The 22,136-nt window shown below is 42.2% G+C and overlaps 2 protein-coding genes across 2 annotated transcripts in view; one reads left to right on the top strand and one right to left on the bottom strand.

Annotated features, from left to right (window-relative positions):
- Window positions 1-48: 48 nt before the first annotated feature.
- On the top strand, window positions 49-13,728 carry rrp12 (ribosomal RNA processing 12 homolog). The gene is made up of 34 exons (XM_086046045.1): window positions 49-275; window positions 770-999; window positions 1,115-1,198; window positions 1,748-1,824; window positions 1,904-2,009; window positions 2,090-2,206; window positions 2,395-2,533; window positions 2,599-2,726; window positions 4,012-4,110; window positions 4,183-4,274; window positions 4,359-4,470; window positions 5,490-5,590; window positions 5,676-5,790; window positions 6,177-6,319; window positions 6,418-6,539; window positions 6,616-6,680; window positions 6,786-6,948; window positions 7,025-7,179; window positions 7,256-7,323; window positions 7,724-7,817; window positions 7,899-8,057; window positions 8,547-8,627; window positions 8,704-8,809; window positions 9,639-9,746; window positions 10,054-10,211; window positions 10,315-10,406; window positions 10,827-10,982; window positions 11,059-11,228; window positions 11,770-11,877; window positions 11,948-11,994; window positions 12,109-12,184; window positions 13,106-13,173; window positions 13,284-13,366; window positions 13,448-13,728. Exons 1-34 carry the CDS (start codon window positions 137-139, stop codon window positions 13,548-13,550), a joined length of 3,864 nt encoding a protein of 1,287 aa, XP_085902171.1. The 5' UTR covers window positions 49-136; the 3' UTR covers window positions 13,551-13,728.
- A 475-nt stretch (window positions 13,729-14,203) lies between these two features.
- Window positions 14,204-22,136, bottom strand: part of antxr1d (ANTXR cell adhesion molecule 1d) — a 26,543-nt gene continuing 18,610 nt past the window's right edge. Inside the window, exons 16-18 of the mRNA XM_086046047.1 lie at window positions 21,929-22,093; window positions 21,302-21,382; window positions 14,204-15,353 (exon numbers count right to left, since the gene is read on the bottom strand). Of these exons, the coding sequence (XP_085902173.1) occupies window positions 15,063-15,353; window positions 21,302-21,382; window positions 21,929-22,093 (537 nt within the window). The 3' untranslated portion in view covers window positions 14,204-15,062. The remainder of the gene's footprint in view (window positions 15,354-21,301; window positions 21,383-21,928; window positions 22,094-22,136) is intronic.

Below are 22,136 nucleotides of genomic sequence, written 5' to 3'. Positions count from 1 at the left end.
AGCTAGACAGCACCTTCTGCAGTCAAAACATGGGGGGGTTATAGCGCTGTCTTGTGACGTCATCAAATGAGCGACAGAGCCATCTGTGTGGATCAAGGAGCTGCGTGTACACACAGCAGGCAGGGAGTGCGTGAAAATGGTCAAATCGGGGAAACTTCGATCTGGGACGGGCTCGAAACTCAAACGATGGAAGAAAGGACACAGCAGCGACTCCAACCCGCAGACGAGTCGACATCGACATGCTGCCAAAAGTCGTTTTTTCAGCCGACCGTCCGGTAAAGCCTAATTTTGCACGTGGTTTAGGGGTTGGGTTTATTTTAGCTGGTGCTAGCCAAGTAGCTTCAATCCACAACTTTGTCATTTATATGGGTATCTTTAGATTATGAGTAATTAAAGTTTACTCTCTTTTAAGCATGGAAAGTCAGCAAATTAATTATTTGAAGCTTTAGGTGGTTAAGTTGAACTCAAACTCTTAACAGGTCACAGGTTTACTATCATGTAGTGTGCAGGTTTACTCAATGTTTTGGTCTGGTGAGTGTATGACTGTAAAACTGAAATTTTTATCACAGCAATTTTAAATACATCATTCATGCTCTTCTGTTGACGAATGGGGATTACTTGGTGCATTGTCTTTATTTTTGTCATTTTACCAGATAATTGTACCAAATTAAGAAAACTGAATACATATAAATGAATAGAAATAAATGGTTAATTCAGTTTACATAAGCTACATATGGAAGTGTCATGCTGTTTTTTTTTTTCTTGATAGAAAAAAGTGATCTGACTGTCGATGCGCTCAAGCTCCACAATGAGCTGCAAACTGGTCCACTGGAGATCAGAACAGCGAGCCAGAAAGATGCGTGCATGGAGGACGAGCCGGATCAGGCGCTGTCGGAGAGGACGTCGGGCACCTTCCTCAGTGGCCTCTCGGACTGCTCCAACCTGACCTTCAGGAAGGTCCAACGTTTCTGGGAATCCAACTCTGCCGCTCACAAAGAGGTAGGAATAGAAGTGGATGTATGCCATCCAAAAGGAACGTGTATCTTTCGGATTTCATGCTGAGGTTTCTGTGACCATTTGTAATGGTAACCTAGTTTCCAAATGTGATCTGCAGATCTGCGCTGTGTTGGCAGCTGTAACGGAGGTGATTCGCAGTCAGGGAGGGAAAGAAACAGAAACGGAGTACTTTGCTGCTTTGGTAAGTGTGCTGACTTTAGCATTGTGTATTGTGTAAACTTAAAAGGTCGACCACAGTCCATGGATCAATTAAAGTCCAAACTGTCTCCACCAAAACGTTACTAACTGTCCAGGCAATGTATTAAGTAGCACTGAAACATTATGGCAACATTTTCCAACAGCTCTAACCTCTGTAGCTTAAAACAAGTTATTTTGGAATTTTCCCAGTCTTCACTGAGCTTCGTGTCCACTTGTCTTTAATTCACCATAATAGTGTTCACTGTTCATGTATTTTACACCTTTAATTTGGAAAAAGACCCCCCCTCACAACATGCCTTTTTTTTTTAAATCACAAATGTACGATTTGTGATGCACAACCATGTGTGATCTTTAAATTGGCCCAACGCTAAGCAAAGGAGGAGCAATTGGTTTAATTAGCTCATCAGTCCCCATATGTAGGTATTCACCTCTTTAAATGATACGACGTGATCATTCATTGCAAATCATTGTGCTGATTTCCAGTTTGAGAACCGCTGATCTGTCTGAATATCGGCATGTGTTGTGTATTTAGATGACCACTCTGGAGGTGGTGGATTCAGCGGAATCGCAAGCTGCAGTCGCCTACCTCCTTAACCTCACCATGAAAAGGTTTGGCCCTCACTTAAATAGATGCGTTCATGTCCAGTTCTGAATGAATGAATGAATGAATGCAATTGGCTGCATTCAGGGTCCCGGCCCCGGTGCTCATGTCCAAATTTTCGGACACCACCAAGGTGTTGATGGACGTCATGTCCCAGCAGGCCTCGTCTGAAAGCTCCTCCTCTCTCAGATGGGTGAATACGCCCTCCTTTATTCTTTTCCTCAATTGTTTTCATACACATCAGATTGATCGTCTTTTTGTTGTCCTCCTTAGATTTTGTCCTGCTTGGCTACTCTGTTGAGGAAGCAGGACGCGACTGTCTGGACTTACCCGTCCACTCTTCAGGCGTACCACGGCCTGCTGAGCTTCACCGTGCACAGCAAACCCAAGGTCAGCTTGCTTGTCTCCATTTTTTTTTTTAGCTCGGAGGAAACATCCATCTGTACGTTTTCTGTTGCGCCTGTCCTTATTAGAGTTGCGGGTGAGGAGGAGCCTATCCCAGTTGAGTTTAGGCCTTCACCAGTCATTCGCAGGCCATCTATTTAACACGACCTTGTCATTTATATACCTCCGCGTAGGTGCGAAAAGCAGCGCAGCAAGGCGTGTGCTCCATCCTTCGAGGGAGCGACTTCCTGTTCGCGGACAAAGCGCCCGTCCATCACCCCGCTGCCGCTTCCACAGCCAAGTTCTGCATCAAGGAGATGGAGCAGGCGGGAGGTAGGCCACTTTTTACACCGGCCAGTAATGAAAATGTTTAACTGAAATGTTTTTCCTCTGTGCAGGAAGCAGAGAGGACACCACCACGCTTCACGTGCTGGGCCTCCTGAAGGAGCTGATGTCGTCGTTCCCCCTCGGGGCCATCAAGTCGTGTTGTGAGACGTTGCTGCGAGTCATGACGCTCAGCCATGTGGTGAGAGCGTTGTGGAAGCTCTGTTAAAATCAAACAAACATGGGGCTTGATTGATCAAATGTTTGCAAACGCTGATCTACTGAAGGGGTGCAAATTCTGAAAGCAGTCACGATCTGGAATACTGCACGTTTTAGAGTTAATAAGGTTAGAAAGCGAATTAGTGTTGGGCTGCAACTAACAATGATTTTAGTAATCGATTAATCTGTCGATTTATTTTTAAATAGATCAACATCACCAGTTTTAATTGGCACGCCTATACCCTAAAAGAGGATATTATTTCAATTGTTTTAAAAAATATGGAGAAAATGCACAAATGTAAAATAACATTCAAACACTGCTTTGGTCTGTAACATGTCAGAAAATAGGAAAATAAATGTTGACCATTGTTCTCTAAATTGAAAGCAGACATTTGCAAATGATTTATTTTGAGTCAACGCAAAGATAAATCTACATTCATTCATTCGTATTAAAATCATTGCATTGCGTGATGTGATCATTTTTGATGAGTACACATTGCAGCGAGTCACATTGATCTTTGAACATTATCAACAAACCATTGTGTGAAGCCATTGAAGTGTAGCGCTGTCATTTCAATTGGAAAAGTCATTGTTGACAAAACATTAAATACTGGTAATAATTATGATTTCTGTGTACCCTTTCAAAAGGGTATTGTTCATGACAAGAAATGATAACACAACAAACTTAAAAAGGGACATTGTTGATGACATTAGTACTCATTTAGAAAGAACTAGGACGGTTCCTGGAAAAAAAACTATGACAGAAAAATAAAAGCGTTTAAATCAGCCGCATACTTTTGAGAAAGGGGGAAAAAAATCACATATTGTCAAGATTCAAGTTAATATCTCAAAGAAAGTCATGTATTTTTTTTTCCATATCAAAAGTTATTTAACACGTCAATTGCAAAATCCGTCCCATCTAGAACAAGCAGTTGCTCGTTTTCTCGCAATGCCTGAATATAATTATCAACAACTGTTATGACAACGCCCTGATACTGATGATAATCCGATAATCCCAAACACTAAATATTTCATTTTTTAATTTAAATCTTAATCTGCATTGTTCATCTTCATGCAGGCAAAGTAAAAATACAAGAAAAATATACAACTTGATTCTCATATTTGACCTTTTTCCCTGTGACCCTAATATGCTGCTTATGTTAGCAACAGTTACTTTTTTGTTCTATACATTACAGATTGTTTGTATATTTAACTTCGTTTATGGTGATGCAATATCAGGACAATTACTGTCATTTTTCTGTGTGAAGCTGGTGACCGCCGGTGCCATGCAGACCTTCCACAGACTCTTCAGCGGGAAGCCGAACACCTCAAACCTGTCACCTGAACTCAACGCACAAATCATCACAGTAAGACTGGCGCAACATAAAAAATTCTCCTGCTGCGGATTACGATATGAATTGAATTTTTTTTCTCTGTAGGCTCTGTACGACTACCTGCCTAGTGAGAATGACCTGCAACCTCTGCTGGCCTGGCTCGCCGTCATGGAGAAGGCGCACATTCACTTGGCGTGGTAATACGCACTTAAGGAATCATCTTGGGAGTTTTCAAGTGAGTTGTCTTCACGTTCAAATGAGTGAGAATGTCTTTTGTACAGTTTGCAGAGTTCGCTGAGTCTGGGCCACCTGCCTCGCCTCTTTTCAGCTGCCATGTCCTGCCTGTTGTCGCCTCACATGAAGGTGGTCTCTGCGGCCGCCAGCATGCTCAAGGTAAAGCAGTGTCCAGTAAAGGTTGAAATAAATTTTTTTTTTAAAAAGTGCCACCCAGTTGACTGTAAACTGTAGTTTTATCCACTGTACAGTATATAAGGCGTGTAATTCTTCCCAGCAGCTGTGGAAATGCCACACAAAAAATGATCTTTTATGGCAGACTTGATTATTTGTCAAAGTAGCCTTCGTATGCTTTCATAATTTATATCGGAAACTATTAAAGAAATACATTCACAGTTTCACACGCTGATTTCTTGTGTTACAGTATGTGATAATAGATAAATACAAGTTATGTAGTAATTATTGGAGCACGTCTCCACCATGATGGCGTTCTCATTTTTGTAGAAATTTCTCCGTTTCTTGGAATGCGGCACAATTGAAACACTAGCGCAGCGATTCTCAAAGTGAGGTGCACTAGTGGTACATGGGCTTGCTCTTGCTAAAATCAAATGGTAGCATTTTGGTTGAATTTTTATTTAAATTGTATAATAAACATAATCTTACAGTAACTACTCACATTTTAGAATTGTTTTTTATTTCTTTCTTTTTTTTAAGATTCTATTTTTGTTTCCAAATCTGTAAATGGCCTTGCCCAAGCTTACCTCTCTGAGCTTCTCCACCCCTACGTACCCACCCGGTGCCTCAGGTCTGCGGACCAGACGCTATTATAGACGAGGTACAGATGACTAAGCGAAGGCTCAGAGGGGATTGAGCCTTGTCCGTTGCCGGTCACTCTCTTTGGAATGACCTCCCGATAAACGTTAGGCAAGCCCCATCCCTCGATTCCCATCTTTAAAACTCGTCTTAAAACTCATTTTTATTCTTTGGCTTTTGAGTCAGCGTGAGACTTGGTTTTGGTTTGACAGTTTTTGTGCTTTTTAATGTCTTCATTATTGATTTGATTTATTTGTTGTTGTATGACTTACTTTTGCTCCATATGCAGCGTTGGTTGTATTAAAGTGCTTTATGAATACAATTGAGTTGACATTAATATCGACTGGTTTATGTTTGTGTTTCAGACGCTGCTGACCGAGTGCGTGGGTCCACGCATGGAAGAAATCGGCATGGTCTCTGCGACGGCCTCAGCCGGAAACCCCTCCTATGTCTACAAAATGTTTCGGTAGCAGAGCTTTTTATATTTAGAAACAAATTACAGGCAGTGCCGCGATGCTGATAAATGTGGTGTTTTCTTGTGTGCGTTTCAGAGTTGTAGAGGAAGGCTTGTCCTATCGCTTCCATGCCTCCTGGCCTTTTGTTTTGCAAATACTTGGCTGCTTCTACAAAGTTGCGGGTAAACATGCGCACCCTGTCATGACCAAGGTACAGTGTAATTTCATTATTCATACATATATGCAGTATATATAGATAGATTGATAAAGATATTAAATGTCTTTGCTCGAATAAAGCCTGTCCCACAATAGACCCCTAATAAAAACGAGCGGATTAACTCTTATTCCACAAACGCAATATTTATCAGAATGCCTTGTTTCAACTAGTGGGCTTGTGAAGAACGTATTCTTGGGGAAAAAATATATATTTGGGTTGACTTCCCCTTTAAAGGGAGACCCACTCAACGTGTGGTTACATTTGAAGCCAATGTCCTTGAAAATCTTTTCTCCTTGGCAGTCTTCTTAAACGATCTGAAAAAGTCAACATACTTGAGATAGATTTTATGAGTTTTTTCTCCTTTTTTCTCTTGCTTGTAGTCTTTGCAGTCCCTCGCGGACCTGCGAGCCACTCCTCGGTTCCCGTACAGTGGCGAGCTGGATCTGGCGGTAGGGGGCGCCGTTCAGAGCATGGGCCCCGAGGTTGTGTTGGGAGTGGTGCCTCTAAACATCACTGGCTTTGAGTAAGCGCTCAGTGCTCTCGCATAATTCTAATAATAATATAATAGGTCTTCTTTGGACGTGACTGCATTTGTGTATGTGTCTTTTCGGTGGTTACCAGTGACGACCTGGAGTTCCCGCGGAGCTGGCTTGTCCCGGTCATCCGCGATCATGTGAAGAACACTCACCTGGGCTTCTTCACGTCCTATTTCCTCCCTCTGGCCTCCACACTCAAGCAGAGAGGTACATGTAAAGATTTGTCAAAAGATCAATTTTCGATATGACACTGGCTAATGATTTGCATCCTATTGTGGTGTAGCTGAAGAGTTGGAGCAAGCGGGTCAGAAACTGGAAGCCAAAGTCTATCAGATCTTACAGCTTCAGGTGAGTCCGTTGCGATGTATTGAGCATCCATCACAATGTAATTCTCCACACTTACCCACAAAACTGCATGGTCATTATTAGTGACATGAGTGGGTGTTGTCTCAGATTTGGACCATGCTGCCCGGTTTTTGCACATGTCCCGTGGACCTGGTGGCGTCATTCAAAGGCGTCGCTCGCTCCCTCGGCACGGCCATCAACGAGCGGCCCGACCTGAGGCTCATCGTCTGCCAAGCCCTGCGCACCGTCATCAATAAGAGCTGCACGACTGGTACATTGTTGTTTCGTGCGGCAAGTCGGAACCTTTGGCGACACTGCCGCCTCTGATCATCTCACCGTGTCTGCAGAGGAGGAAAAAGCCGAAGCGGGCCGCTTCTCTAAGAACTTCCTGCCCATCCTTTTCAACGTGTACAGCCAGCAGCCTGCCGAAGGAGAGTCTGCAGCTTACAGGATGGCCGTCTTGGACACCATCAAAGTCTACTTGACGGTCACTGAACTGCAGGTTAGATTAAAAAAAACCTGAAATGTAAAGTGTGTTTGAAGGTGCTCATACTAATTAAACCCGAAATCACCCATAGATGATCAACACATTCCTGCAAAAAGCCACAGAGAGGTTGACTAGTGCAGAAAGCACAGAGTTCACCCGGTAAGTTTACTTCATAGGACTATGGAGTTTCAATAATATGTTATAAGAGTAGGAAACTACCATGGGCGTTTATTTACTGCCATTGACAAGTGTGTCTATTGGGAGGGAGGCATTTATTTGTACAAAAACGTTCTTGTAATATTAAACAATGTTAGACATATACACAGCAAATTTTTGTCAAGTTTTATGGGGAAATGCAGCGAAATGAATTTGTCCATTTATGAAGAATAGTATCAAGAAACCGTGATTCTTACTGTGCAGTAACTATCCATTTTATTACTTATGAGGAAACTATCAGAGGGAGGCATTCAATTGTTGCACCCACTGACTAAATGGGGCACTATTTAAGGAAACGCTGCATATCAGATGAGGAGTTATATCGCTGTCTACTACTTCTCAGGTTGTCAATGATGGACCTTGTGGTTGCCATGGCGCCCTTCTTAGATCAGCTAACAATGACAAAGACGTTTGAGCTCATCGGGCCATATTTGGAGGTTTGTGTGCATCCACAGTCAAAAGCTCCGCAGGCTTCAAATGCGTTTCCAGTTCCCTCAGCCGTCGTTGTTCTCGCTCAGATTAAAGAACCGGGCATGCAGAAGAAGGCTTACCGCGTGCTCGAGGAGATGTGCGCGGGGGAGCGAGACGAGTGCAAGGCTTTTGTCCTGGCCAACCTCGAGACTTTAAAGATGGTCTTGCTGGAGACTCTGAAAAGTGCTTCATCGCCAGCCAAAAGGGTGAGAAGAGAGTACAAAATTACACAAGTAGGACATCACATCAGGTACACATGCACAATCTAACGACCAATCACGGCTCACCCATTTTCTGAAGCTGAGCCATGATTGGTCGTTACCCGAGCCCTGAGCAGTTGTGATGTCATTTTCAGTCGACAGAAGTGACAAAATGGCCACCCCCAGAGATAGCTAAAAATGGGTGGATTAACTCTTATTCCACAAACGCAATATTAATCAGAATGCCATGTTTCGACTAGTGGGTCTACATTGAACATATTCTAAAAAAAAAAAAAAATGGGAGTTGACTTCCTCTGTAAGTGCAGTCCAACACCACTGTGAATTGCACCTACATTGACAAAAGCAATCGTTAAATGAGTACGGCTCTGACATTGTTGACATCAAAATGGAGCTAAACAATTGCAGGTTGCCCGGTGCGATGATAATTGAGTCCCTTTGTTATGGTGTATAATTTTCCACCGTCATTGTCCTCAGCCGCGGCTGAAGTGTCTGATCCACATCATGAAACGACTCGACGAAGAGCACAAAGATTTTATCACCTCGCTGCTGCCAGAGGTACCCAAACATCCGCTCACACGCAACGTACAGGCATTGATCCCTGACATTTATACGAGAATGCTGGCTTCTTCAGGTGATCGTATGCACCAAGGAAATGTCGGTGGGCGCTCGCAAGAACGCGTACACCCTGCTGGTGGAAATAGGAAATGCGTTTGTGCGCTTCTACGGGAATCCGAAAGGTACACTAACAATGGGAATTAAAGAAAATTTTAAGAACATAGAGTGGACCACAACCACCATTAAATTTCAGCGATAGTTGCAGTGTAAAGAAATTGTATTGTCATATTTTTATTTGATTAAATGCTTCTCTCAAGTCCCAGCGATTATGCCGCAAAGTTATTGCTCGTTCATTATTAAAAAAAATGCTCCTCGTGACGTCATTGATTAACCAAAATGTCCCTCAAAGAAAAAAAATCTATTTCGAAATATGAGCTATTATATTGACTGATTATAATTAAATGAAGAAATTAAGTTTGGCTCCATACGCGGGAGACGTTCGATTGAACTTAATGGAAATGCACAAAAGTGACATTTTTAATCTCACATTCACTTTTAACAATGATCTGTGTCCCTTGAAATAAATAATTTTCCAAAAATACAATTACTATGACTCCCCTCAAGATAAGCAGTATCTTTAACCTTTGATCCATATATTTTGCATACATTTAAAAAAAAATCCTCTTGATTATTGAATTCAATAAGCAGTTAATTGTATTGTGTGACATCTGGTAGCTCTGGTCTAACTAAAAAATAAATAAATAAAAAGCTAACATTTGCAGTTAGCTTCCAGTTATCTGTCACTAGCAAGCAATATTGTGCCTCCCCAATCCTTCAATTCGTAATGCTCAATGTCATATTGCCACATGCTGTAGATAAAAACCCTTGAATTTTTTTTTTTTAATCAAGTTATGAACAAATCAAGACTTTTGACTTTGTTGGAAAAGCAAACTCTGTTAAGGTTCAGTTAATAACTTTGTGTGTGTGTGTGTGTGTGTGTGTTTGTTTTAGAGGCCATCAAGCACTATCTGGTGATGGTGTATGCAGGCCTCACAGGCCCCATCACCGTGCTCACCTGCACCGTGTTGGCACTCACACGACTGGTGTATGAGTATAAAGGTATGACACTTGACATACGGTGGCCATTCAGTCTACACACCCCTTTAAGTGCAAACTTTTTATGATGTTAAAAAGAATGAAAAAAAAAATCCCACCATTGTGACCTTTAACCTGTGCAACTCAATTGTATTCGGCTTTTTTTTTCAGTTGCGTTCTTCAGGTTGTAGTTCAATGAAAAAATGTTGAGAAATTATTTATCTTGGCTTCATTTTTTTATTACACAAAAAGCTGCCATTTGAACATCGATGTGTAGACTTGTTCTAGCCACTGTAAGCGCCAAATAAAGTCATGTTGTCATTTATGTCAGACTCCATTGAGGTGTCCACCATGGAGGAGCTTCTGCAGAACATTTGCCTGCTGCTGCCCTCTCGCAGCAGAGAAGTGGTCAAGGCGGCGCTGAGCTTCTTCAAGGTCATCCTTTTCGTCGTGGAGACCAAGACCTTGGCGTCGCACCTCACTGTCATGGTACGCGTTGGACACACTGTGAATATCGCATGAAGAATGACGAGAGAATAACATGGAGTCCTTTGTGGGAGACAGGAGTTTATGATGTTTGTTTTCATGCCAGATGGAAGGCATCCGTAGTATGACCGATGACGCGAGGAGACACTTCAGAGTCAAACTCAAGAACATCTTTACCAAGTTTATCAGGAAGTTTGGGTAAGGCCTGGAGGAATCTTGTTTTTTTTTTTTTTTTTTTTTTTTTTTGCCATAGATGGACTAACAGAACTACGGTTGATGCTGCAATAGATATTGCCTTTTAGTAACGGTTATTTGAGCACAAATGTGCAGCAACACATGCAGACAGGCAATAGAACAATGCTCACATGCACGTTTTTTATTTCCTATGAAGAACTGCGCTAGTACTGCAGCTTGGATGTGATCGTCATCAAGTTACACCATCAAAACAAAATGTAATATAGTGATCTCTTTTGTACTGCCCCCTGCTGGCCAGGGCGAGGAGAGCTATTAAATTAAAATCACTCAATCTTGATGCATAAGCAGTTTAAGTCTTCACATTCTATTTGTGTAGAGTGCCGTATTTCTTTTGAAGGCACGACTGTAGGCCGTTGTGTGCAGGTTCGAACTGGTCAAGGGGATGCTACCTCCTCAATACCACAAGGTTCTGGCCAACATTCGGAAGACGGAATCTCGCAACAAGAGAAAGAAACAAGCGGCGGAGCAGCAGGAAGACTCAGACAGCGAAGAGGAGGCTCCCAAAGCCGCCAATGACAGGTACAACACCTCTTTGCCCACACGCAGTTGCTGGCCTGTGTTTCAACGTGAAACTGCATTGGGTTTGTCTTCTCAGTATTGAGGACATCCTGGCGGGGTCAGACAGCGAGCTGTCAGAGGATGAAGGCAAGGCTGGGAGGCAGAAGAAAGGCGGGAAGCAGCAGAAGGGTCGAGCGTGGCTGAAAGAGGGAGAGGAGGACGACCCGCTCAACTTCTTGGACCCCAAAGTTTCACAAAGAGTGCTTGGTAAAAGAAATGCAGTAATCAAGATGTATTTTTCCGTCATCGTTCTTAGTCATGAAAATAATCGCCGTCCGACCCTGTCCCATCCTCGTCCTGTTAAAAAATCCGACGGCATGGACTAGCATCTGCGTCGCTGTGTTATAACAATTTTCGCAACAGATATTTGATCACAAATGGTGTAGCAACACACGCAGACAGAAAATATCACAATAACCGCATCAGGGCTGCAACTAATGATTATCTTAACAATTCATTAATTCGTTTTCTTTAGATCTGTTTCCCAACCTATATTGAGCTAGGTTGCTCATTTTACATGAGAAAAATCAAACAAAAAATGCCACAAAAAGTATAAAAACCGAAATAATGATCTCATCTGAATTTACTCACAAATGTACTGTGAAATACAGGCCTATATAATTGAGCACATTGTGATACAAAATATATTGAAAAGTTCCAAAATGCAAAGCAAGTTGTACTTTGCATAATCTTCAAAATCCACGTGTATTCATTGAGTTTTGACTATTGAATATTTTGCCTGTGGCAGCCACCAACCCCGAGAAGAAAAAGAGCGCCAAGGCGGCGCACGGCTTCAAGTTGACGTCAGACGGGCGGCTGATCATCAGAGAAGAGGACAACGAGGATGACCAGAAAGGTAGCCGTCACCATCTTTATTGTTTGGAAGCACCCAGAAATGTTCCAATAATTCATCATGCTTCTCACAGATGACAGCGAGATGAAGGACATTCTGGAAGAAGCTGGAGTGAAGACGGTGAGTGTTCGGAGCAACGATGAACCACCAAAGGCCGTCACAATTAGCTACGGATTCACAATGTTATTTATTTATTTTGAGAGAATGTGCCTCACTCGTTTTCTTTCATTTTAGAAAAAAGCACAAAAGATGAAACTTCGAGATGACAACTTTGATGATATGGAGGCAGAACCACATACCAAGTACAAAGGTACATCTACAGTGTAGAACAGTGTAAATGTTCGCCAGACTGTCGTCAGCAGATGTTCGCCTGTGCTTTTCTTGTCCTTGCAATAAGAAAAATCACGAAAACTTTAGGCAAAGGTTTTGCCAACATTTACGACATTGAACGAACCCTGGAAAAATGACGTGAACGCACCGTTCGCTGCCTTCGAAAAAGACTCCGAATTGTTGGCCGCTCAATGGGATAGGGGCTTAAATGAGATGCTCAACTTGTTTTCTAACATTGACAAACAGATCAGCACACATAATTGTGCATTTCATAAATTTGAACAAATAGGATGGCCAACAAATCAAAGGTTCACACAATATACTTTTTATAAACCAATAGTGTATTTTCCAATCACTTCTAGGAATAAAAAAATATATATTTTAATAGTGTTGCACTGATATAACAAACAACTACTAAACGCCACACTTTGCCAATGGCAGACAGGACACCAAGGAAAGAAACAATTAAGTCATATATTCACAACTCAAGAAAATAGTGAATATTGTATAAATTATTGTTAAGATCAATTGTAGAAGTGATATATATTTTTGGTATTCTTTGTATGCTGGTATTTGATGATATAAATTCTCACAACCCACTTTTATCTCATCAAACAACTCCATTATGTTGCCCATGTTTTAAAAATTAATGCCATTAATTATTTTTTTGTAATTAAGTGTAAAAACATAATTTTCAGTCACTGATGAGCATTCTTGGGTTGCTAAATTAAAATTGCTATCACACGTCATTTGGATCATATGTTTAGTAAAGACAAGCTGGTGAAGTAATTACAGGTAATCTAATTTTGACATTTCTTGCATTTTATAGGAAATGTTTTTAAAATAAATGTCTACCTTTTGAATTAAATGAATTAATGGTATTTTTCCTGTTTTTACTCAGCTGGTGGTTCGGGCATCCACAGACCTTTGGGAGGCAGCAGAGACTTTGGATCAGAGTACAGGTCAAAGGTGAAGTCAGCAGCATGGACAAAACACAAAGACAGACTTAATATGCATGAATATAAATACGTGTATGTATGTCTGGACATATATGTAAATATGTTTGTTTTTTTCAATAGAAAGGAAAAGGGGATGTTAAGAAGACAGGCAAATTGGACCCTTACGCTTACATCCCCCTTAGGAAGGCACAGCTCAATCGCAGGTATGAACGCCATTTTCAAAAACGTATTCTTCTTGGAAGATGTTTGTGACTTTGGCGGATGTGTGTTTTGTGGTCAAACAGGAAGAGGGCTAAGATGCAGGGCCAGTTCAAGGGCATGGTGAGAGGAGCCCAGAAGGGGGCGCTGTCAGGTAGAAAAATGCAGAAGGGCAAGAGAAGAGCCTGAAAACCATGGATGACTCATTGAAGAAGATTCAAATGTGTGTGCGCAGGTGTGATTGCTGGCGTTATACATAGGTTGTGTGCATGTTAAGAGGACATCGGTTTGTTTTTGAACTGCCTCTATAATATTAATTCTGCTCTCCACATTGAGTGTATGCAGATATAAAGCCTATGTAGACTAAGCAATATGTATTTCCTTTCTCGATCACTTGAGAGCACTGTTGGCTTTTGGGTGAGATCATGTGTGAATTTAAAAAAAAAAGTTTTTTATCAAAATTTAAAACGGTTAGATTTGTCTAACATGTATGACGTCATCAAAATTCCAGTGTCAACAATTTATCAGAAGCTAATCTGCATCCACCGAAACGCAAAGCAGCTCTGCTTACCTTGTACCTTTACCCTATTCCCCCCTAACATTTAAACTTAAAATATGACTTTGAATACACTCCAAAATGATTTTAAAAATCTCACGATTTTGTTTGGTGACTCCATAAATGTCACGGATGGATTATTAGTGTCCTGACACCAGTTAAAAGTCAATTTGTTTAATTCAAGCAAAAGCACTGCAGCAATAAACCGTCTCGTGAGCACATTTCTGCGAAAACATCTGAATATTGCGAAAATGTATCACTTTTATGAGATGAAAGAGCTGACTCATAAAAAAACAAAAATGAGTTTATTGAAGTTGTTAATACAGAAATAATGCAAAAGATCATTCCAGTCAGTAAATGAAGTGAAGATAAATGCACAAGGCAATCTTTGGTAATAAAGTTGTAAAAGACCACAAATGGATGTCAGTCTGAAGGGCTTGCTTACATAAAAAAAAAAAAAAAAAAAAAAAGAACACAACTTGACCCGAAAAAGAGAAACCCTAGTGTTAAACTCAGCCAACGCTAATCAAATAAATAAAATCTGTAGAAACTGCCCTGCAGTTGCAACAAGAATTTTAGCTGGTTGGGAAATGTAAAAGGACCGTCGGCCTAATTTGCAACAACTCCAAGGGTAGTCTACATTTAAAACATCTTTCAACTTGCTATTCATTACAACGCTCTTGTTTTTATTCAAATCTCCTGTAATAAAACTGAAGAAAAGTTGCTCATACATAACATTCTACACATACCAAAAAGGGTGGGGAACCATTTTCCTATGTGAGGCCGAACTAAAAAATGATTCAACAATAGAACTGTTATCAAATGGATAGCATGTCTGCCTCACAGTTCTGAGGTTCTTGGTTCGATTCTCTCCCACATTACAAAAACATGCATGGTTAGGTTCACTGAAGACTAATTTGTATGTGCCCAAAGATCATCATACTGTATGGTTCACCCCCTGATTTAGAATCTAACACGGATGGACATCTACATGCTGTCTTCTTATTAGTCACCATATGAGTACTGAAGTAACAAAATAGTTGGCTGATTTGCGTGTGAGGATATTTTTTTTTTAAATGTATTTGCTGTCCAGCAACAAAGCCCACAGGCTTGCAGGAGTTGGACCACTTGTATCATCATCATCATCACAGCCTGGGAGGGGGTCTGGAAGGCGGTGGTCCCGGGGGTACGCGGGATGGGGGCGGCCCGGGAGGCAGTCGTGCCACGGGAGGGGGTGTGCGTGACGGAGGTGTGGTGCGGGGCCCTCTGGAAGGGGGCTTGGTGCGGGGGACCGAGTTGGAGACCAGGGGTCGCTGCTCGGCGGGCGCAGGAGGAAGGGAAGCGGTGGGAAGGGGCGAGGATGGAGGGGAGGGGGCGGCGCGGGCGTAGGTAGCCGGCTCACCTTCTTTGACCCGGTGGAAGCGTATGCAGCGACCCTGGAAAGACGCAACAGAAATGTTCAAAAACAACACTTTGGTTACATCTGTCTGGCTGTCCATCTGTCTCCATCAGTCTGCCCATCTTACTGTTTGTCTATTCATCAACCCAATATGCGGGAAATCATTATTTGATACCCTGCCACACATATATATATATATATATATATATATATATATATATATATATATATATATATATATATTTTTTTTTTTTTTTTTGCTCACTTAAAAAGAAATAAACAGTCTGAAATGTTATGGGTTTTTTTTTTTACTGATTATGGTAACAGACATGATCTTGTCCAAAACCACAAAGTATGAAAGTTAAAAATTGTTGTGCATTTTACTACGCAAAATAAGTATTAGATCCCCCTACAACTCGGCCACAGTTTGACAGGTGCCCACGTGCAATCAACCAATGAGCAAGCCTCCTTTTTGTTTTTGTCACACTGCATCACTTAGATGGCTTTGGCCTACTGGGGGGCAGAACAAGACTGAATATATTGTTGCTTGAGACATCTCAACTCCTCTTAGCTCATCGGTATGGCACTAACTGTTGTCGGTCATTCTTGGCAGATGATGAAGAAGATACAACTGTGAGTACAGTTATATTTTCTTTCTGCATGTGTAGATGCTATGATAGCGTTGAAAACATTGCTTAAAATCACCAAATTGGCGCCTGTGTCGGACGTGTGTAAAAATGTTAGCCCGTTGCACGAATCCGCAATCAATAAGCTCTCACCTTCAAAAAGGTTGCTGACCCCTGGCTTAAATGGTTATAACAACGCAACATACTGTACAAGCTAATTAGCATTAAGCTAGCAGGCTGACATGCTATTCCATGTGGTTGTTAAATCCAAAAGATGTGATATCTCCTTTATGCTTCATGTTTAGTGTGACAGTGTTAAAATGTTCCCTAAATTCACAACAAATGTACTCTTTGACATTATAGGCTTTAGTGTTTGGCATTTTGAAGAGACGACGGCCTAGGCGAGTCGCATTCCCGCTGGTGCTGACAGAAGCGAGAGTGTTTGAGGGCGGACAGAAGCGCGCCTGTCTTCCCTTCACACCTGCGCCACAATAGTTTGCAAAATTAGGCACACACACTTGCGCAGTCTTCCCCTTTCCTCCTCCTGTGCTGTGACACCAAACAGAAAGTGCTTTATGTCTTATGTGTGTGCAACATAAAGGGGCATTACTAAATATGCTCACAATAGTTAACATTAACAGAGGGCGCTAATCATGATTTACAAGGCAGCAAAGAGTGGGACGCTTCTCTTATTGTCCTCATTGATGGCCGCTTGCAAAGTCGGTGTTGTTGTGAGGGATGGAGAAGGGGCTCTCTGTGTCCTTGGTGGTCTGATTATAACACCTTATTAAACAGAGAGGCCCTAAAGTCACACAGGGGCCATTGAGATGGCTCGGGCAGCAGTAGCTTTGTGGCTTGAGGGGCGCCATTGTGCGAATGCATGTATATGAGGGGCTGCGTAATTGATTGGGGTCAGACCGCTCGGGGAGAGGAGGGCTGTCGGGGGGCTGACCGCCGGGGTCTTGTCACCGGGCTGCGGAGAACGGGCCGGTTTGGGAGCAGCAGTACAACACCAGCGAGAGCATATGGACACAATGAGAACACAAGCTCATGAATATGAGTGCGTGTAGGTGTGTGTGTGTGTCTGTGTGTGTGTGGGTTAGCATGCCGCCACCACAACATATGGCCTGAATGAACCCTCTGGCTCATGAATAAACAGAGACAGGAAGGTTCGGGAGGAGGTTGTAAAACGAACACTAAGACAAAAGAATTAGTGTATAAGAAAAAAAAAAGCTGGCAACAATTTAAGCTAAACTAAACTTTGTTGAATGGGTATACTCTTGTCTAAAAATGGCAATTGTTAGAGAGAGTATTGAATACTTTGAAATGGCTATCCCTGCCTTTATGATTTTTACAAAACTTTATTTCACAAATACAAAATTACAGGATTGAAACACACACAAAAACAACATAGCCTGCCTTCACCACATCTTGGCTGAATTATTGTAACACACTTTCTGTTGGAGTCAGCCAGCTTTCTCAAATATCACCGTTTGGCTCAAAATGCCGCTGCTTCCCTCTAAACTGGAGCATGTAAAAGGGAGCACATCAATTTCATTCTGGCCTCTCTCTGCTGGCTCCCTGTACACTTTGCTAATCATGTTAAGATTTTGTATTGGTTTTTGAATGTCTAAATTATGCTTGAGGTCAGTGGGCCAGCTGCATGTGTTGGGCCTTTGGAGAGCGTTTAAAATGTTATTTTAAGGTTTAAATATTACCATATTTTTCTGACTATAAGGTCAACCTGATTATAAGGTGCAGTTTCAATGAACAGGTTTATTTTGGGAAATTTCTATATACAAGGTGCCCTGGGTTACCAGGCGCACCGGGTTCTAAGATGCATTATTGCACACTAAAAACAACCCAGTACAGCAAATAAGTGAAACTTCATTTATTTAACTTCAAGTTCACAGCCACACAAAAGGCGCACCTGATTGTAAGTCATAATAACGATTTTTAAGAAAATTAAAGGATTTTAAGCACACCTTACTCAGAAATATACGGTAATAAAGAACAACGAATATGCATGTTTTGAGAAAAGTTATGTATAATTCTCATAGCGTAAATAAAGTAACCAAATAATGTCTATAATTTATCATTCATTACAAATAAACCAATGTTTGTACTATTTAGTGTTATTTTAAATATAGTTTTTTCTTGTTATCAATTATAATATTTTTCCCTATTTCATTATTCATCTAATCTTGTTTATTTAGTATTGTGGCACACGCCGCTGCCTTTTTAGCAAACGGTATGGGTTTATTTCCCAGTCATGGCTGGTCCGAAGCCTGGATAAAAAAAAGGGTGGGTTGCATCAGAAATGCCATCTTCTGTAAAATATTGCGCCAAAAAACCCCCCCAAAAAAACACGTGCGTGAGTGTGGCAATATGTACCGGTAATCTTATTTTGGATTATAACCTAATACTTTAAAGTTTCGTTCTTACAGCCGTTCTTGTCACTTCAAGTGATGCGCTGCAAAATTCACAAATTGGGAGTTTAGACTTAACCTAACAAGACACGTTGTGCTCTACTGTTTGTCTACTGTTATTTCCCCTCTTAGCGACTGACTCCTTCCAAACCTCAACTTGTTTTTTAGGAAAAGCCCCTAAAACACCTCCAGCATTACTCCCGACACCACTCAGTCTCTTTCCAGGCCTCAAGACTCTGGCCTTCACATGCGCACACACAAATATGATCCAGTCAGTATGCTGTGTCCATTCTGGGACAGAACCGATGATTGACCGGTGAGGTGAGCAGTTCAAAATGAGCTGGGAGAGTCTCCAGCTCAATCTTGAATGGGATAAGCGATGGATGGATGGATGGATGCTTTGGACGTGTGGCAGACATTCAAAGTCGAGCCTTAAACGCTACAAGAGGTGAGTGATGAAATGTGTTGCATGAAATTAGGGCGAAGTGAGGCTTTAAAGCAAAGCGATTGGGTGACGGGCGGGGGTGGGGGCAGGATGGCGGGGGACCCTCTGGTCTGTGCCGCGCTGTGTGACGGAGCATCCGTGCCATCAGCTGTGGGGACAAAAGAAGGGAATCTCTTGTGTCACAATATGGCTCGTGGCCTTTAAACTGCCCATCTGTTTGTGTGACGCTCACTGGGCAGTGCTGACACACAACTTACAGTGACAAGCGCGCACACAAGCGGCGCAGACATGAAACGCAAAGACAGTGTGTGGCAGAAAGTGGTAGCACGCTGATGGCCGTTTGCAGACGCGGCGAGGTGTAAGTAATGCGGGGAGAAAGCGGAAGGAAGGAGCGCTCCCCTGAATAGATGCGCAATAATCTTTCCAGCTTTGTTGCGCTTTCTGCCACCGCAGTTTATCAGTCTTTAAAAAAGCCACGTTTCCATCAAGTCAATAGCTTCTGGCATGTGCATCATGTGCAGCTGCAAAGGGCGGCATCACTGTTGGGGGTGGCAATGCACCCCAAAATATATTTTTTAAATTGATACCTGGAATGGTTTTTGATTGTCTAATGTCAATCATCTATATGGGGAATTTGCACCCCCTTGTGGAGTCGCAACCACGACCTACGAAAGTTTAACTGGCCTTAGCATCATAAGAACACACGGTTGGGGAGCAAATACGGTATCATACAGGGCATTGGAGATGATTTGACATCTTTTGATTGTACAGAAGGCAGCACTTTTGCTATAATTCAATCATCTATTGCTGGGAAACAAAGCCCAAATTATTGCAATAAAGTACCCTTTGTTTTTTTCATTTGTGCAATGCAAGATTTGTGTTTTACTGTAATTATTTTTCCTTAATTGTGATGAACTAAATATATTTCAAAGAAAGTATAATGTCTATTCCTGTCCTTTTTTAAATGTGTGACACAAAGTAACGGGGTTTCACACAGGGTGCCATTCAAGCCAGGACCGTCACAGCCAGGGGCGTTTATTCACTGGACTTCAAACTACGAGTTGTGTTTAATTGTAATACCCTTATTTTTGGAATCAAATTTTGGTCACAATGTTACCCATATATTACAATTGGTTTGTGAAAGTGGAAGAATTTTTAAAAATCGTTCTGCCCTACGGACAACACAGTTCACGAGCAATTCAGCTTGTGAACAAATTGTTGAAGAAAAAAATGCCCTTGCACTATTTCCGGTTCCCCAACAGTCCTTGCATGGTGCCGGAAGGCCCAGTTGTGCTTTATCTCATGCCACGTAAACATCATTGTCTCCACGCGTCACACATTTCAGGCGTCTTAAGTTTTTTGTTCTACATTAGCCCTCAGAAGTCTTTCACCTTTGGCCACGGTACGAGAGCTTGTTGGTGATAGCGTTAGCAAGGCTTCACGGTCGAATATTTTGGTGCGAGTTCTCTCGCGTTTCTTGCATTTTAACGCGCTGTCTTTGACCTCGCACGTTTATTGCTTTTTCCGCCATATTTGTCAGTACTCGGAGCTTTGACTGACAGCGGCTCTTTGACGAGAAATCATTGCAGTCTTTTATATTCGCTACGCCTTTGAGCGGAATCCTGCTCTCACTTGCCGCAGAAGTGCACCCCCCTCCCTCCCCTTCCTGCTCCTTTTGTATATATGTGAAGAGAAGTTTCATTTTTCTCAGTTAATGGGGCATGAAGGCAGTTGTGCTCATTGTTGGCGCATCTCTGTGAAGTGACTGAGAAAACCTCTAGAAACTTCTGTCCTCACAAAGATGAATTGTGCAGCTCGGAAGAAGGAAAAAAAAAAAGTTACTAAGTGGGGATGAATCCATTGATGGTGACTTCTTTGATAGACTATAGACGCATACTGTTACGTACGAAGAAGATGCAACACGGGACAAACTGATACATTTTCCAATGGGGAGTGACAATGACACCATTGACAAGTGCAGATGTTATGCCATGGCAACCAGTGCGATGATGAAAACATGTCCTCGGGGTTATGGGGGTGCAGTATGAGGGTCCAAGGTTAGAAAACAGGCGCCGCTGTGCTCGATCGAGTTGTGTTACACCTTTGTGTGACTCACAATGATGCCAACGCGGCAATGGTGGCCGTGAGTATGGCACAGCTTTAGAAATGTTATGTAAAAAGTCAAGGTTTGGACAACAATGGCGGCATTGATAACATGAGCGGGATCAAGAGGCCATTTTACACACACTGAGTGCTTCTGTGTACATTTTACACACCGACGCATCCTACTGAAACATGACTGCAGATGTTTTCTATCGTTGAGAGCGTGACGGCAACTTTGTCCGCAACAAAACTTTTAAGTGGTTGCTAACTTGCTTGCACTCCCAAAAATAGTCATAATTATAGTCATAATGCCAAATGTCTGGTGCGCACATTTTGTTTTTGCCGCATGCTAAATGAAGAAGGAATGCGAGCCAGCACTCACCTGGTCTCCAGGCTGAGGCCTCATCAGAGAGACTTGGTCGTAGCCTCGTCTAAACAGAGCCCACAGAGCGTCTAGCTTCCCCTGGAGCGGGGAGGGGAGGCACACACGCATATTTCATTAAAATACTAAATATGCTTAAGAGGGGAAATCAACCCAAACATATTTTTTTCAAGAATATGTTCTATGCAAGCCCACTAGTTGAAACAAGGCATTCTGATAAATATTGCGTTTGTGGAATATGAGTTAATCCACTCGTTTTTAGCCATCTCTGAGGGCGGCCATTTTGTCACGTCTGTCGAATGAAAATGACATCACAACTGCGCAGGGCTCAGGTAACAACCAATCACGGCTCAGCTTTAGAAAACAGCCGAGCTGTGATTGGTCGTTACCTGAACCCTAAGCAACTGTGATGTCATTTTCATTCGACAGACTTGACAAAATGGCCGCCCCCAGTGATGGCTAAAAACAGTTGGATTTTGCTGCTTAACTCATGTTGCACAAACGCACTATTAATCAGAATGCCGCGTTTCAACTTGTGGGCTTGCTGGGAACATGTTCTTGAAAAAAAAATATGCTTGGGTTGATTCCCCTCTTTAAAATGAGTACACGAATCATTTGAAGACAAACCTGAATGGGCGTGTACCACCTCCTCCGCTGGGTGGGCCGGCGGTTGGGTTTGCGAGGCTTAGGTTCATAAGGCTCAAATTCCTGCTCTGGCATCTTGACGACGGCATTTTTGGGTTTGTCCAGCTTGGCGCCCTCCTCGGTGGAGCCCTTCTCACCCCAGCGCACCTGCATGAAACGCATCAACAAAAAATTACGTTTTGCACCCAAG

This window comes from Filicampus tigris, chromosome 11 (assembly GCF_054856515.1).
Source record: "Filicampus tigris isolate MCC_2025a chromosome 11, RoL_Ftig_1.0, whole genome shotgun sequence".
NCBI classification, from domain to species: domain Eukaryota; kingdom Metazoa; phylum Chordata; class Actinopteri; order Syngnathiformes; family Syngnathidae; genus Filicampus; species Filicampus tigris.
The sequence above is the reverse complement of the archived record's forward strand: the minus strand, read 5'-3'. Positions and strand labels throughout refer to the sequence as shown.